Below are 17,965 nucleotides of genomic sequence, written 5' to 3'. Positions count from 1 at the left end.
CGACTGCTCCGTTAGTGAATGGCTGAATTCCTTGTTTCGTGTGTTTTGAACACAGCAAACTTATGTTGGTGCATCAGTTACACACAAACATCTGTAAACATTTAGTCATAATTTTACTTGTTAAATGGTAAATAAAAATAAATGGTCTGTATTTGATGTAGAACCTTCTAGGTTTCTACACTCCCCAAGGCACTTTACAGTCCTTCACCCCACACACACACATTCACACACTGATGGTGATGAGCTACAACGTAGCCACAGCTGTGCTAGTGCACACTGCCACAGGCACCACCGGTCCCTCCAACCACCAGCAGGCAAGGAGGATGAAGTGTCTTGCCCAAGGATACAACGACTGAGCGGGGCTCAACCTGCAACCCTCCAGTTATGGGCTGCCATTAGGCTTTATCTCCTTGGTTTGGTGGACCAACACAAACGAAACACGAAGCCGAATTTAAACTCCTTTTTTTCATAAAATGTTGGTCTTAGTTAATTGTGTTTGTTTGAGGGATCAGATGAAGATCAGGGCGTTTTATTTATTTTTTCATGTGTGCTCTGAATCTAAAACACTTTAAAAGTCTCAGCAGGTGTCCAAGTTGCAGAAGAAAGCATGTAAACTAACAAACTCACGGTTTGAAAACCAAACCATGAGTTTAACAACAAGCTAACATGAAGCAGTAGATTGCTGCGGTTCTAATTATGCCCCCCCCCCCCCCCCCCCCCCCCCCCCCAGGTACCCATGTGAGTCGGCTCAGATCCAGTACAGCTATAGTCTATGTCCTCCGAACTCGGATGCTCAGTTTGTGTCCTGCTGGGTGGAGTTTGGCCACGAGAGACTGGAGGAATACAAGTGGAACTACCTGGACCAGTACATCTGCTCTGCAGGCTCTGAGGACTTCAGGTATTCACACATTTAGGTATAAAAGGACCAGGTTTTCATTCCACTTCATTCAGTGGACGTAGAAGTCGACCAGTATCGTTTTTCCATTGCCGATACCGATGCAGATATGGTCACATTCAGCCGACGGCTGACATCTCAATGTTTTGCACCTCGCCTTAATGCAAAATCTTTCCTTATAACAACAATATGTCTGAACTGAATTTAACTGTTGAGTCTTATGTTTGTGCACTGCTCAGTGTGAAAATGAAACTTTTACTAAAGTTAATGAAACCAGAGGCCCTCCAAAACCAACTATTACATTTATAAAACAAGTAAAAACAAAGAATGGCCAATGACGATAAGGTTTCAGAGCATTTATTTACCTGATGCTTTTCACTTATGTAAATGTACATGTAAATAAGAATAAAACAGATACGAATATATAGTAATTAGGGCTGGGAGTCAATAAAAAATATCTAAATAATTAGAGGTTTTGTAATTAATAGATCTTGCTTAGTTGCATTGAGTTGTTGCACTACTGTCTACCTCATACCATGGTGAGGGCAGGCTCAGACGACGTCCAGCCAAACAAGGTCTGTGTTCAGAGCACTCTGGTGAAACGTGGGCTACTGGAACAAGATGGAAATGGGCGAGATGCCAGAATCTGGCTTTTTGGAGTACTACTACTCCAGTCACCCTAGTCAGGGTTATATGCAGAAAACGTGTGAATGATAGTCACACACCAACACTAGTGGGTCAGTGTTCCAACATGCACAAACGGCACCTGCTGTCACAACATGAGATTGACGAGGTACAACATAAATCGTGTGGCCCCAAGCCCCAAGTTAAACAACGCTGAGCAAGGCAGCAGCTGACCTGAGAGATGGAGTTGCAGCTTGAACGAGCGGAAACATGTCTTGCACAGACAAAGTCAACAAGGAAGTGACACAAATTGCAGCTCCACCCTCATTCGTTGTGAGCTGGCACCAGAATTCTCATCGACTCCCATATTAAAAAATGCCAACTTCACACCAGAAATCAACATGTTTACAGGCTGGTTAAAAAAGCCTATGATGAAATAATTGAAGTTTTTGGCACATTTGAGACTGTTTTAGTGAGTATTTTTAATATTATTTTTTCTGCTTGCTTAACTATTTTGCTGCAGGAACGTGATCTAAAATTACAGACCAGGGAACGGAAAATGTGTTTTTACACGAGCCTTTAAAGATTTGTCTCAATATGTTCAAATAAAACATGTTAAAACCATCATTTCTTTTTTCATGTGCCCATAAACCATCGTTTTGTAAGGAAGCACACAAATAAGGAACATGTCAATAATACAAATTTACAAATCTGCTTCGTTACTCATATTTCTAATTGTTTACATTGTCAACATGAAGCTGGATGCCCCTTCCCTCAACAGGGCATGCAAATTTCAGCAGGCATACTCTTTTCAGGACAACACCTATCTTGGAAAAGCTTCAGCAACACAGCACCAAACAAGGAGGTGACTCTGCTCTCACAAGGAGCATGGATGGATGGATGGATGGACGGACGGACGGACGGATGGAGTCTTCAAGATAAAAATCATGAGGCGTTTCACAAAAACAAAACATTTTTAATATAAAAATTATTTTAAAATATGTTCAACATGAAGTGATCTTCAGCTTTCGCTGGAGTGGTTCGCAGCTGGGATGAGAATCGGCTCCTCTGAAAAGGGTAGAATTCCTTCTCCAGGTCAGGGATGAGGTCCTGCCCCAAGAGAATAAGTTTATCTCGGGGTCTTGTTCACGAGCGAGGGAAAACTGGAGCGTGAGGTCGATGGGCGGATTGGTGCTGCGTCTGCAGTGATGCAGGCGTTGTACCGGTCTGCCGTGGTGAAGAGAGAGCTGAGTCAGAAGGCGAAGCTCTCGATTTACCGGTCGATCTGCGTTCCTACTAGGGCTGTGAATCTTAGAGCAACTCACGATTTGATTCGATTCCGATTCTCGGGGTGCCGATTCGATTCAGAATCGATTCTCGATTTAAATCGATTCACAATCAGTATTAACAAAGAGTGTCAGCTCCAGGATGAACTACTTTGTTGTACAAGTTAGTTAAAGCTATGGAGCATTTTTATTTGACTAAACTGGTCATGCTCCAAAAATGCAAATTTACAAGTGATAAAGCGATTCTAAAACTGTAAACAGAAACAATGTTTTGACCAAAAGGCAACATTTATTTTTGCTTACCTTGTAAACTATAACAAATCTGTAGTTACCTAATGGTAGCATTGAAAGTATTACGGTCAAATACTTATCAAGTATGTGTAGAAACAAGTTACATGAGTAATCCTGAGTACTCGTTTATCAACTTAGAAAATAAATATGAGAATATCTCAAATTTCTGAGAATGGAAAAAATGACATTCAAGTGCCCTCTTATCAGCAGATTCAAACATAAATCATCTCAATCTATGGGAGCACAAAAGTAAACGGAGTACTGACTCTCCTAACAAAGATCAAAAAAGTGCATCTCAAACCTGTAACATGCCAAACATTTCAGTTCTTGGAATTGATTCTGAATCTTTGTGAATCGATTCTGAATCTTAATAAATAAGAATCCCGATTCAGACTTGAATCGATTTTTTTCAGCACCTCTAGTTCCTACCCTCACCTATGGTCATGAGCTTTGGGTAGTGACCAAAAGAACGAGATTGCAGATACAAGCAGCTGAAATGAGTTTTCTCCGCAGGGTGGCTGGGCTCTCCCTTAGAGATAGGGTGAGAAGCTCGGTCATCCGGGAGGGGCTCAGAGTAGACCCGCTGCTCCTCCACGTCCAGAGGAGCCAGTTGTGGTGGCTCAGACATCTGGTCAGGATGCCTCCTGGATGCCTCCCTGGTGAGGTTTTTTGGGCACATCCAACTGGGAGTAGACCCAAGGGAATGCCCGGGACACGTCGGAGGGACTATGTCTTTCACCTGGCCAGGGAACACCTTGAGGTTCCCCTGGAGGAGCTGGTCCAAGTGGTTTGGGAGAGGGAAGTCTGGGCATCTTGGCTTGGGCTGCTGCCCCCACGACCCGACTCCGGATAAAAATGAATGGATGGCTAGATTTAAAATGAAAAAAAAAATTGTGATTAGAAAATGTAGGGAAAGCGAGAGAGAAAACGAATAGGAGAAATGAAGTTAGTAAATTTGTTTATTTGAGAGAACATTTGGAAAGATTTTTCCAAACCATATCAGGTACAATTCATCATTTATCATAAATTTACTGACAGTTATGCAGAAGACCATGTTCAGTAAATTTTTTGCCACCTATTAAACTTCTCCGGAATTGATAAGGGAAATGAGAAGAAATTGTATTGATAGACAGAATTGACAATGGCATTGATATTGATAAAAGGGTATCAATTCCCACCCCTAGTAAACACAAAGCCATGCTGGCTTTCAGAGCGAACTGGACATTGAGCTCCCCCCCACCATGGGGATAATGGGTACGACACACGGGAGGCGACAAACGACCGCGATCAGCAAAATTTGTCGCTGTCGCTTTTATTACCTGACACACGGGAGGCGACCCGCGGCAGCGGCCAGCGGCAAAACCGTCTACGCGTTCTGTTCCATGGCGAAATCGAAACTTCCGTTGTGTTGTTTGGCTGTGTCAGGTTGGAGGGAATTAAGGTTATTTAAGCGGTTCAGAGTTAATAAAGCGGTAGATATGATGTTTCACAAGGTGCTGCTAGAGTTATGTGAAATCTTACTTCTGATTTTACTATAAAACATAATAATAATCAACTTCTCCTCCATGTTTGCTCGGAGATGTACGGAGCATCCTGTCTGCTCATTGGTCAGTGAATGAAACCTCCGTTGATTGGTCCTCGTCCGAGCGACAGCGATGAAAATTTGAAAATGTTTCAACTTTCTGGGATCGCGTCGCTGGGTCGCCTGTGTACGACGTGCATGAGCGCAAAATTTCACACGCACGTTTTTCGCGTTTCGCCTGGTAGGAGGGAGACCCGCGATTATCGCTTTGTCGCGCACGTCTCATTGAAAATGAATGGAGGAGAGGCGATGTCGCCTCCCGTGTGTCGAGCCCATAAGACACCAGTTGAAACACAAGAGCAATCACCACAGGGCATCCACACAAACCTCTGGGCCAAATGCATGGAACCAATCAGCCCAAGAGCCAGGGCAGATGGCATGCACACTGACTATGCTTCCACCTTGCTTTCCAAGATGACTCGGTACCTCCTACTGCAGGTAACCTGACGTAGAAATGCTGGCACTCTGATGCAAACCAGATCTGACTGCCCAGGATCCATCTGATTAGCCAAAGAAGCCAGTTGGCAGAAACCTTTTTTTTTAAAAAGTGTCCTTTGATCGTAGCTGAGCAGCATGTCAACATTTTGCACTAGCTACAGGTATCTGTGCCGTCTTTCATCTCAATGGATGGCCTATCAGCAGGATGTGAGATAGGAACAGGAGAAGCATAAACAGAAAGAATTCTGGTGAACACCTGGGCCCTGTATGAACCAGAGATTCCACACTGTAAAAGTGGTAGGCATTAAAATCATGTGAACCTCCCTCTCTCCCTGTACCAGCCTGATTGATTCGCTGAAATTCTGGAGGACTCGCTTTCTGTTGCTGCCAACTGGTGGGGCCCGAAGGGTTGCTGATGGAGAAGGGCACTGGGATGTGTATGGTGATGGAGGTGGTTCTGGAATGTATGGCTGTTGGGACTGGGCCTTGTTGGACGGCTTTATTCGCTTCCTGGAAGGCCTCAACCGCATACGAAGACGTCATCGCTCTGACAGGATTATCCGGGTAAGGCTCTTGTGATTTTTTTTCCTAGTTACATGTTGAGTGAAGTAAAATATAATTCTGTACTGTTGTTGTATTCCTTCCTCCCTTGACTGAGCACTTTAATATAAACTAGATGTTTATGTTTATTTATTTGGCAGACACTTTTATCCAAAGCGACGTACAGTTGTTAACCTACAGGGCATGCTGTGGTCTGTGGGGGAAACCGGAGTACCCGGAGGAAACCCATTCGTGCATGGGGAGAACACGCAACTCCACGCAGAATGTCCGCAGCAGGGTTTCGAACCTGCAACCTTCTTGCTGCGAGGCAACATTGCTAACAACTGCACCACCATGCAGCAGATGAATTGCATTTCTTACAGAAATGCTGTTTGAATGCTGAATTCTGAAACTGATAGCTGAAGCTGCTGAATAGCTGAGCTGAAACTCAAACTAAGCTAAATTTTCTAAATGAGCTGAATGCATATGAAGATTTAAGAGCAAAATTCACTAACAAGTGTAAGAAAGTCCAGAAAGTTGGTGAAGAGTTGAGAAAAAATATCCTCAACAGCAGAAAACGGAAATCTCTGAACATAGTTTAAAAAAACTGGACAGCTGAAATGTTTAAACAGCTGGTGTTTGAGTTGGAAAAGTTTAATAATAGTAAGAGTAATAGGTGTATAGTAATGGTAATAATAATAGTTTAAACTAAGCTAAAATGTCAAAATGAACTGAATGTGTTTGAAGAGTAAGAAGCAAAAATAACTACTAAGCTGAAATATTTAACAGCTGGAATTTGAATAGGAATAGTGTAATGGTGTGAAATACCTACCTGATGGCTCGATCCAAATTCAATCAATGTAATGGTGTGAAATATTAATTTAAGATGCTTAAATGAATAATCAAAGTTTATTTATTAAACAGAAGATTCAGTAAGATTCTTTTCATTCGATAAACTGGAAATGCAACCCTTTTCTGTGTTTCGTTTCAATAATGAGGCAAGTTTAAAAATGAAATTTATTTACTAACAAACTATTTTAAACTGAAAGATTTGAAACGACAATCATAAAATGACAATTTTGATGACAATCCTTAACAACTTTGATATTAAACTTTGTTTAAAAACAAACCTGTGTTGGATGGAGCTAAAAATGAGAATGATGAGTTTTGGATGCGTGGATGCAGTTCTGAGAAGGTTTCTTTCAGAGGGAATGGAAGGTGTTCTGGATGAAATGATGTTTTGCGGATAACTGAGTTATTTTTAGAGAAAACAGCATCAAACGTCATCTATCGTGTTCTACCTCACCCAAATAGGGCCCCCTTTGCGTATCCGGACATCAGGAGGATGGTTTCATCCAAGGTGGCACTTCGGCTGGTAGAGTAGACGCAAGTGCCGATGGTCCGGTCCAGAGATGTCCTGGGTTCACGGCTGTACGAAGCGTTTGGCAGATGCACGTTCTCGTATTTAATTTAACTTCAGAAATCAATGACTCTGGGAGAGTCTTGCGTTAGCTGGTTTACGGTTCGTTTGTTCTTTAGCCATTCTCGTCGGCTTGACAGAACAGCTGGCAGAGGCCAGCAGGGCGGCCGTCCCTGGCTCCTCAGGAAGATGTCTCGTTCAGAACTGGACGTGGAATCTGTGATGGTTAGTTTTTACCAAACTCTCTCAGAACACTCCCACTCTCTCCGGAAGAAAGCTTGGTCATGCGTCCAAACATGTGCTGCAGTTATTGTTTATCTGAACTCTGTGTTGGCTGAACAGGGTGAAGGTCTTCTTTGCTGAACACATCTTTAGTCATTATAATAATTATTATTATAATACCCAAAGCATAATAATCAATTTCATGCTATAAAGATACCTTTATAATGAGCAAAGTGATCATGTGGAAATGATTGTTTAAACAGTAATAAAATCAATTAAATATTAATTATTATTTAATTATTATCATCGTGGCTCGAAGTGTCCTTCTTCTGACGGAACAGCAGAACATGTTATGATCTTGGCTAGACGTCGTGGCTCCTTGGGCTTTAATCTGTGGATTCAAAGTACTGTTTGACCCAGCTTGACCCAGCTGGGCAAATGTGACCTTTGGCACAAATTAGAGAACCTTCATCACGCTACAATAGGTAGTTACATTTTCACCATTAGCTGAACTGTGAATTTAGCACCATATGCTTAACAGCATTCAAATAATAAAGGTGCTTGTGGGACATTTGAGAGCGAGTGAGTGATGAATGAGTAAAGGTTGAGTGAGCGAGTTTGTGAGTGAATGGGTGAGTGAGTGAGCGAGTGAGTGATTGGGTGAGTGAGTAGTTCCAGTCTTGGTTTTCTGTAAAGTGTATTCATTAATTCATTCAATCATTCCTTCCTTTCTTCCTTCTGGCTAAAACTGAAAATCCTTATGTTTGGGGCTGGTTGGTGTCTGAGTCATTATACAAAAAGGGTAAACGATATCGTGGAACTGAGTCATAGGGAAGTGGCTGGATGCCTTGCCATTATAAACGAAAATGGAAGTCTCTTGGTTCAAGTATGCCAAAGTAGTTAAAGTTCAAACTGCTGAAATTATTTTGTGAAAATCTGAGAATTTCACGTTTTTTCCATGTATTCCAGTGGGACAAAAATGGCAGAAAAAGCTGACAATCTCAAAAAGTATAAAATATTTGAGTACTGAAGGTCTTAGGTGAAAACTGACCATTGTGATATATTTGCTGTTATAGCTGAATAACTGCAGAAGTAGTTAAGTGCTAAAGAACATAAGGAATCTGAAACAGGAAAACAATAGTTTGAATGCTTAACAGCATTCAAACAGTAACACAAATGATGTACTGATGTTCTGTTTTCTGCAACGTCTCTCTGGTCTCTTACAGCAGAAGGGCACGTCTTTGAAAGGACTACAGGTTGCCAGTCCTCTTCCTCCGTATCCAACAGAACCTGTGGCACAGCCACAGGGAAAAAGAGGAGCATCAGCTTTGACAGCTCTGCTAGAAATGGAGCAGAACCAAAAGTATGTGTCTTTATGGGAGTGAATGCTGGCACATTAACCTGCTGCATATTGAATGACCTGTATTTGATATAGCGCCTTCTAGGGTTCTACAACCACCCATGGCGCACAACACAATCAATCATTCACCCATGCACACACATAAACCATCATGGTGTTTCCCATCAGGACACTGGAGGAAACTAAGCCCTCAACAACCGGAGGGGAGCTCTCAGCTGTTGCTACAGCTTCTACGTATGTGGACAGTCCTCACAAGGTGAGAATTAAATCAGTACATATGAGCAAATGCATTTTTTCTTCTAAAACATAATCAAAAGCATAAAATTGTTCAACAAAACAGCTGCTTTTTGCTGGTGTGGGGTTTTCTGCTTTTGTCCGTAATTTTCCATCTTCATGTTCCTGTTGCTGTGCTCTGGGTGTTTAATCTTGGGTTATGCTTTTCCTGAATGCTGACAGGACACTACCTTTATTTTGGATTTTATTCGTAGTCCTCGTTCGTCCTACATCTGTCACTCTCAGGTCAGTAACAGGATCCCCTGCTTTTGCTACACTTCTTTTGTGGTGTGTGTTGCACTTTGATATATTTACTGTTACTAATTCAGTATTAGTAGATAAACAACCACTTTAGAGCAGAAACACTGCATGATTTACTGCTGACCTTTGTCTTATTGTTCGTGATAGACAATAGAGCAGGGGCGTCTTTACAAAAAAATTGGGTGATTGGACAAGTTATTTGACTATTGGCGATAAGCAAAGCCTGATAATCATTTTTTATGAGTGATGGTTTCTTTATAACTGAATTGGTCTCGAGCATGGGACATTTTCATTTAAATAGCAGCACAACATATGTGTGATCCAGGGCGTAAGGCAAAGCAGATTAGAAAATAGCGTTTTTAGCCCCGTTGACTTGCATTCATTTTTTTCGTTCTTCCGGGGACCCATGAGCCGACTGGAAAGGGTGGAAAGTTAGACTCTGTATGGGCTTGGTGGTGTTGCTACGCCATTCTTTTCTGGAGGTTGGGGCGGGCTGCAGGGACAATTTAAACAATGTTCCTGTTGCAATCTGATTGGTTTTCTGATCAACTGACAGGTTCAGATTTAAGCCGCCACATTTTTTCCTACCTGGGGCCAAAAGAAGGGCCTCAGAATACGAGTGCAAGTTTTTCTGAACCCCATGTGGCCAGACCCCACATGAGAGACCTGCAAAATCAAACCATGCAGTTTTAAACTTGATACAGTGGACCCCCAATCAACTGTACACCACATGGAACTCATTTCCTCAGCAATACCTAATTTTCCATCCATCCATCCATCCATCCATTTTCATCCACATATCCGGATTCGGTTCGCGGGGGCAGTAGCCTAAGGCGAGAGGCCCAGACTTCCCTCTCCCCAGCCACTTGGGCCAGCTCTTCCGGGGGAATCCCAAGGCGTTCCCTGGCCAGGTGAGAGACGTAGTCCCTCCAAAGTGTCCTGGGTCTACCTTTAGGTCTCTTCCCGGTTGGACGTGCCCGGAAAACCTCACCAGGGAGGCGTCCAGGAGACATCCTGACCAGACGCCCGAGCCACCTCAACTGGCTCCTCTGGATGTGGAGGAGTAGTGGGTCTACTCCAAGCCCCTCTCAAATGACCAAGCTTCTCACCCTGTCTCTAAGGGAGAACCCAGCCACTCTTCGGAGAAAATTCATTTCGGCCGCTTGTATCCGCGATCTTGTTTTTTCGGTCACTACCCAAAGCTCATGACCATAGGTGAGGGTAGGAACGTAGATCGACCGGTAAATCGAGAGCTTCGTCTTCTGACTCAGCTCTCTCTTCACCACGACAGACCGGTACAACGCCCGCATCACTGCAGATGCAGCACCAATCCTCCTATCTATCTCACGCTCCAGTTTTCCCTCACTCGTGAACAAGACCCCGAGATTCTTAAACTCCTCCACTTGGGGCAGGACCTCATCCCTGACCCGGAGAAGGCCTTCTACCCTTTTCCGAATCAAGACCATGTTCTCAGATTTAGAGGAGCTGATTCTCATCCCAGCTGCTTCACACTCGGCTACAAACCGTTCCAGCGAAAGCTGAAGACCACGTTCTGATGAAGCCAACAGGACCACATCATCTGCAAAAAGCAGAGACCTGATCCTCAGGCCACCAAAACGGATGCCCTCCACACCTTGGCTGCTCCTAGAAATCCTGTCCATAAAGGTTATGAACAGAATTGGTGACAAAGGGCAGCCTTGGTGGAGTCCAACTCTCACTGGGAACGAGCCCGACTTACTGCCGGCAATGCGGACCAAGCTCTGACACCGGTCATACTAACAGCCCGTATCAGAGGGCCTGGTACCCCATACTCACGGAGTACCTCCCACAGGACCCCCCGAGGTACGCGGTCAAACGCCTTCTCCAAATCCACAAAACATATGTAGACTGGTTGGGCAAATTCCCACGCACCCTTCAGGGTTCCCCTAAGGGTATAGAGCTGGTCCAGTATTCCACGGCCAGGACGAAAACCACATTGCTCCTCCTGAATCTGAGGTTCAACAATCCGACGGACCCTCCTCTCCAGAACCCCTGAATAGACCTTACCAGGAAGGCTCAGGAGTGTGCAATATGTTTGGGCCTGCCTGGTCTGACCAGCATCCTCCCCCACCATCTGAGCCAACTCACCACCAGGTAGTGGTCAGTTGACAGCTCTGCCCCTCTCTTCATCCGAGTGTCCAAGACATGCGGCCGCAGGTCAGATGAAACAACAACAAAGTCGATCATCGAGCTGCGGCCTAAGGTATCCTGTTGCCAAGAGCACATTTGGACACCTTGGTGTTCATTATGGACAATCCATGACTAGCACAGAAGTCCAAAAACAAAACACCACTCGAATTCAGATCGGGGGGGATGTTCCTCCCAACCACACCTCTCCAGGTCTCACTGTCGTTGCTCACATGAGCGTGTGTGTGTGTGTGTGTGTGTGTGTGTGTGTGTGTGTGTGTGTGTGTGTGTGTGTGTGTGTGTGTTAGCAGACAGCTGTACCAGTGTTTCTGAAGCTCAGACTGGTAGAGAATAGCCACTAAGGTTAAAGTTTGGCAAGAATCAATACATTTTTTGCATTTCTACTGATTTATGTTTATAATTTCTCAAGACAGCTTGAAGTGAGTTACCTTACAAATATTTTATGGGAGGAAAAATATCGAGATATATATCGTATATCGGAATTCAGCTAAAAGATATTGAGATATAAGTTTTGGTCCATATCGCCCAGCCCTAGTCACTACCCAAGGCACATGACCATAGGTGAGGGTCGGAATGTGGATCAACCGGTAAATTGAGAGCTTTGCCTTCTGGCTCAGCTCTCTCTTCACCACAACAGACCGATACAATGCCCGCAGTACTGTAACACAGCACCAATCCACCTATTGATCTCACGCTCCATTTTTCCCTCACTTGTGACCCCGAGATAGTTAAAGTTCTCCATTTGAGGCAGGACCTCGTCCCTGACATGGAGAAGACATTCTACCTTTTTCCGATTCAAGACCATGGACTTGAATTTACAGGTGCAGATTCTCATCCCAGCCACTTCACACTTGGCTGTGAACCACTCCAGCGAAAGCTGGAGATCACTGTCTGATGTAGCCAACAGGACCACTGCAATCATCTTTAAAAAACAGACACCTGTTTCTTAGGCCATCAGAACAGATCCCCTCAACACCTTTGCCGCGCCTTGTCAACTAAAGTTATGTCAAATCTTGTCAATTAAAGTTATGAACAAAATCTGTGTTAAAGGGAACTTTGGCAGAGTCCATCTCTCACCGGAAACAACCTCAACTTACTGACACTTACTGCAAACACTTGATCTTGTAGGCGTGGTGCTGGAATTTCAGCTGTTGCGCAGCACCATGCCTGTGCCTATGTAGGGGAAACACTGGCCTGGTACCCCATACTCCCGGAGTACCCCCCCACAAGGCCACCCAAAGTAGTTAGGCAACATTTTCTGCTGCTTTTAATCCACTCTGTTCTTCTGATGAGGACCCAGATTCCTTAACTTCTCAGTTTAACGAGCACGGTCTCTCCATCCTGGACATCATCTGTCCTGTCAGTACCAGATCAGTTCCTGCAGTAAACCCTACTTCCTGGTTTAACGACAGCATTCGTAGCCTGAAGCGCCAATGCAGAAAAGTTACTCCTACAGCCTCCATCCTCTCTGTTGCAGACTGTGAAAACTTCGTCTTTCTTTGTGGACAAAGTCAATAATGTCAGATCTAGCATCTCTCCCTCAGCCTTATCTCTACTTTTCCTGACTCCAACCCGACCCGTCATCCTAGCTAGCTTTGCTCCTGTTTCTTTGCCTGAGCTAACCAATCTAGCTAACTCTGTGAAGACCTCTGCATGGATTGATTGGTCAGCTGGTTATGTCACTTTCACACCTAACTACTTTTGAGAGCCTTTGATTAGGGTGGGATCAGCCAACAGCAGATTCCTGCATGTGTGATTCCTTAGCAGTCTGGATCCGGTGGGGTATACATCTTCTCTAACTGCTCCTCGGACCGGTGGGGCTGCGGCGGCAGAACAACCACTGTCTGCTGTTAGTGCTCTTGAATGGGAAGAGCCCATGGTAGCGTCCCTGCTTAGTGAGAGAGTAGGAAATTGCGCTCTTCATTTGAGTCTGGATAGGCCACACTGTTAATGCTCACTTTTGTTTAACAACTTTTGGTTCTTGGAAAGGACACTGCGTACTTCTCGGCGCCTCTTCTTTGGACCCACAGACGTGCGCTGCCATGCCTGCATTCCTGAGAAGGCTGTGTAAACACAACCTGGCTGCACAGGAGCGGGCTGTCCTCGCCCGGTCCAGGCCAAGCTAACCAAAGTTAAATGGTCCATCGCTGACCACTTTTCCAAATTCTGCTGACTTTATCTTTATGTATATATCTGCACAAATTGCTGCCATGAAGTTTGTGTTTTATCTTTGTTTCTTTTTATTTTTTATAGAAAGTTCCCCTGCTCACTGTTTTGGAGTTTGTTTAGTTGTCCTTCCTGTCTTTTCAAACCCCAGCAGATCGAGCCAGGTGGCTCTTTCTGAGCCTCGTTAGTTCTGCTGGGGGTTTGTTACTCATCCTGAGCACACCCAGGATAATGATTCAAAAGCACTTTTTACAAAGCCGTTATTACAAAACAATGCCGTCAATTAGTGTCAGCGCCACGGAGCCTTAGGTTGTTTATAAGTTGTCAGACTAGTGGTCTTTTTATAAAAGATTAGGCATTGGCGGCATAAAGGGGGTATGGGGGCGGTCCCTGCGCTGTTGTTACATTTTTTAACAAGCCACTCCTAAAGGTGCATGTCCTCGTGCCGTCTCTGTGCAGTCTCAAGTGATCTGAGCTCCAGCTTTAACCCCGGGTTTCCACCGGAGCCGTCAGCAGCACGTCTTGCTCGCGTAAGCTGCTGCTTGGCCCTTCCCACGAGACGCGAAGCAGCAGGGGAGCAGCTGTCACCGACCGAGCACGAAGTCACACGAGTGACTTCATCAGTAAACACAACAACAAGCAGGAGAAAACTACAACATGGTTTGTGTTTTATGTCCTGTCTGTTTTATAATCGCCAATATGGACCTGAAAAACAAAGGAGACCGCTAGCTAGGTGATCACTTCTCACGGGGACGCACAGTTAGTAACCTTTTTTAAAAGTAAAGCAACCGGAAGGCAGTACGTTCTTTATTCTGAAAATCTCGGGAGCTTCTCTCCATTTCCGCGTCCGATTTCCTGTCTTTCCTTCCCCAAAAATGTCGAACTTGACCCGTTTCAGAGGCGTCGTGCGTAGAAAATAGAACCGGCGTGTAAAAGCCGCGACATGCTGCTCCTGAGACGAGGCCGACTCGCGCTGCTGACGGCTCCAGTGGAAAAGGTTCTGTTGACCACAGCGGTTCCTATCAGCAGCTATGACGTGCTGCTGACTGCTCCTGTGGAAAGCCGGGGTAACAGAGAGAGGGTCCAGCAGCGCTGCAGCACTCTAGTTTGCCGTCTCAGCTGATTTAGTTCAAAAAGCAAAACTTACGGCCCGTGTTTACTGTTGTTTTCAATAACAATGAACTAAATCAGCTGAGATGTTAAACGGAAGCTTCTCTCCATTAGAGCTGGAGCTCAGATCACCTGAGACTGCACTGGGGACCGTAGGGACAAACTCCATTAGAAGCGGCTTGTTCAAAATCGTAACGTTGCGGTTTCAATCACAATAAAAAGCAAGTTGTGGCCAAGATAAACGGAAGTCCACTGCAGCGCAGAGTCCGCCCCCAAATCCCCTTTATCATGTAATGTTTTATAAAAAGGACACAGTTGCTCCACATTACCACCACGGTCTGACCACTTATGAACAACCTGGCTCCTTGATGCTGCCAAGGCGTTGAGGCAAATTGATGGCACTGTTTTGTAAAATCGGCCTTTAGGTGAATATTCTCTGGAGTCTAGTTCAGTTCAGTTGTTCGGTGGTCAACATTAGTCCTCTAGAGCTCAAAAAGCAACAATACATGTTCTGTCTGGTCCAGATTCAAGCCAAAGGCCCGCAAAATTCTGCTGGTCTTCTTGGCCAACTCTTAACTCATTTGCATTCTATGAAATATTGAGTTATAAATGTAAATTTTAACCTTATGTGGACCATATATTATGGACTGAATTGGACTGCATGTGGATTAGATTCCAAACTACTAAAACACAGATTTACTGATATACTTCTCACCATTCAGCTTCCTGCTGACAACAGCGAGACTTCAGAGAAAGGCCATCATCCTGGATCAGCAACCCCGTCTGCAGGAGAGACAACCAGCGCCACAGAAATCAGGTGACCTTCATACACTAGTGATCCTAACAGATGTTGACCCAAAATGAAGAAATCCTAAAATAAAGATTTCTACTTCTCTTTAATTTGAAGAAGAAGAAAATATCATTTCTATAGCGCCTCTCAAGATAAAACTCACGAGGCGCGTCACAAAAAGAAAAAATGTAAACATATAAAAAAGAATTTAGAAAATAGTTAAAAATACATTTAAAATGAGCAAAAAATAGACAATTGTGATTTTTTAAAAAATGTAAAGAAAGAGAGAGAATAGGAAAGAGGGAAATCAGTGGATCCTGAGGAAGGTGGAATAGGCGGGGAGGGCAGAATAAAGAGAGAGTGGTGAAGAAGGTCATACAAAAGCCACTTTAAGTGAAGATTCTCTGGAGTCTAGTTCATTTCAGTTGTCCGGTGGTCAACATTAGTCCTCTAGAGCTCAAAAAGCAATAATACAGGTTCTGTCTGGTCCAGACTAAATTTGCTTGTTTTAAATGAGCTATTTTCCTCATTTGATAGAAAAGCTGATATATACAGTACCGTGCAAACGTTTTAGGCAGGTATGGGGAAGATGCTGTAAAGAATTCTTGCAGTAATGGAAGTATTAATCATTTTCATCAGTGAATGAACAAAAGAGAAATCTAAACCAAATCAATATTTGGTGTGACCACCATTTGTCTTAAAAACAGCATCAGTTCTTCTAGGTACACTTGCACACAGTTGTGGAAGGAGCTGGTCTCATTGGCTGTTCCAAATATTAGGGATGCACCAAAAATGTGGTCACTGAAAGTTTTTGGCCCAAAAATGCCTTTTCGGTTATTGGCTGAAAGAACTGAATCACCAAAACAACACGGCCAAAACAGACAGTCAGGTGAACCCCATTTTTGTTTCATATCACTCTGGCATCTTGTGACTACTTGCTCTTTGCTTCATAAACAACAGTACTGATTTCAAAAGTAAAGCTTTTCCCATTTTAGCAATGCTGTTTCATCGTGATCATTGTTTAATTCAGGACAAATTTCTTTTCAGCGTAGCAAGAAGGAAGTGAAGTGGCTCTCAGGATCGTTTTAGATCGATGTGGTGCACGCATTTAGTAAACAGAAATCCAACATGGTGGTGTAGTCAGCGTCAAAAAAAGCAGCGAATATAATTTTATTACCTTAGAAGCTTCTGAATGTGTGAACAAAAATAATTTTTATGGAAATGTGGAGCTGCAACACACTCAAAAAGAACTTTATTAAGACTGGTTGCCAAAGTTTTAGCTAAAATGTTACCGTCCACATTGAGAAGTGTAGCGTTGTTAATCTACATAAATAGAATTTAACTGCTGTTGCTATTCAGCTTTGTTAAACCCTAAGAAAGATCAAACGAATTGGCAGTGAAACTTATATCGTATATATATATGTGTATATATATATATATATATATATATATATATATATATATATATATATATACATACAGTGGGGCAAAAAAGTATTTAGTCAGCCACCGATTGTGCAAGTTCTCCCGCTTAAAATGATGACAGAGGTCAGTAATTTACATCATAGGTACACTTCAACTGTGAGAGACAGAATGTGAAAAAAAATCCATGAATTGACATGGCAGGATTTTTAAAGAATTTATAGTACATTTAACATGAAGTTTTAAGTTGGTCAAACTTAAGACTTCGACTCAGATATACTCATACAAGTAAGTTGAGGCAACAAATTTAAATAAGTTGTTTCAAATTAATGTTTTGAGTAAATCTGACCTTGGTTCTTAAGTTTGTCCAACAAATTTCAGTCTCATACACATCCTTAATGTAGGTTCACACAGCACAACTTCTTTTGTTGAGATAACTCAAAAATGCTGTGCTGCTGGTTGCCTTACTTTTCTAAGTTTACTCAACTGCTCATTCTTTACATAGAAAGTTTGCAGTCAGGGTTTAACATACCACATCAAAAGCATATTGTGTATTTAAGGAAACATTTATTTGTAACATTGCAACAAAAAAATAAGTTATTCTTTTTATCAATATTCCAACAGCTGTGTGAGGTTAATTTCCTCAATGAACAATGCAAAAAAATAATAAAATGGAAAAATCAAATTCCACAAGAGACCACAGCAAAAATTAACTTGGGCACCTGAAAGGCACTTAATGGAAGATGTATATATCCTTACCATAAACAAAAATATGCCACATCAATGACACAGAAAAATATCTTCCAACTCATCCTGGATATAAAACTCTAAAGTACAAAGGAAAATTATGGATAATCGTGTTACAAACTGCTGTGGCTACTTTGTAATCTTGTCATGGTAACTTTGAAATGTTAAAAAGAAGTAGTAGAAAAAGCTGCACAATTCTGTACAACAATAACATTCAGAAAATATTCATTTAAAAGCATTTAAAATATTGCTTTTGAAACATTAAACATAATGTTTACATTTAATGTAAACATTAAAACAAAATGCCTTTACATTTTCACAAAAAACATTTTGTTTTTAAAGACTGCTTGG

At 42.9% G+C, this 17,965-nt stretch overlaps 1 protein-coding gene across 6 annotated transcripts in view; it reads left to right on the top strand.

Annotated features, from left to right (window-relative positions):
- depdc5 (DEP domain containing 5, GATOR1 subcomplex subunit) overlaps positions 1-17,965 on the top strand; it is a 119,465-nt gene that overhangs the window by 81,037 nt on the left and 20,463 nt on the right. For 4 of the 6 annotated variants that reach the window (XM_070541806.1, XM_070541805.1, XM_070541803.1 and 1 more), the window contains exons 29-34: positions 731-898; positions 5,458-5,680; positions 8,525-8,661; positions 8,827-8,914; positions 9,115-9,177; positions 15,378-15,472. In XM_070541806.1, the coding sequence (XP_070397907.1) occupies positions 731-898; positions 5,458-5,680; positions 8,525-8,661; positions 8,827-8,914; positions 9,115-9,177; positions 15,378-15,472 (774 nt within the window). Of the gene's footprint in view, positions 1-730; positions 899-2,334; positions 2,685-5,457; positions 5,681-8,524; positions 8,662-8,826; positions 8,915-9,114; positions 9,178-15,377; positions 15,473-17,965 lie in introns of those variants that run through there. The other 2 variants (XM_070541807.1, XM_070541808.1) reach the window with 2 other exon arrangements.

The sequence above is a fragment of the Nothobranchius furzeri genome, chromosome 11 (assembly GCF_043380555.1).
Source record: "Nothobranchius furzeri strain GRZ-AD chromosome 11, NfurGRZ-RIMD1, whole genome shotgun sequence".
NCBI lineage: Eukaryota > Metazoa > Chordata > Actinopteri > Cyprinodontiformes > Nothobranchiidae > Nothobranchius > Nothobranchius furzeri.
The sequence above is the reverse complement of the archived record's forward strand: the minus strand, read 5'-3'. Positions and strand labels throughout refer to the sequence as shown.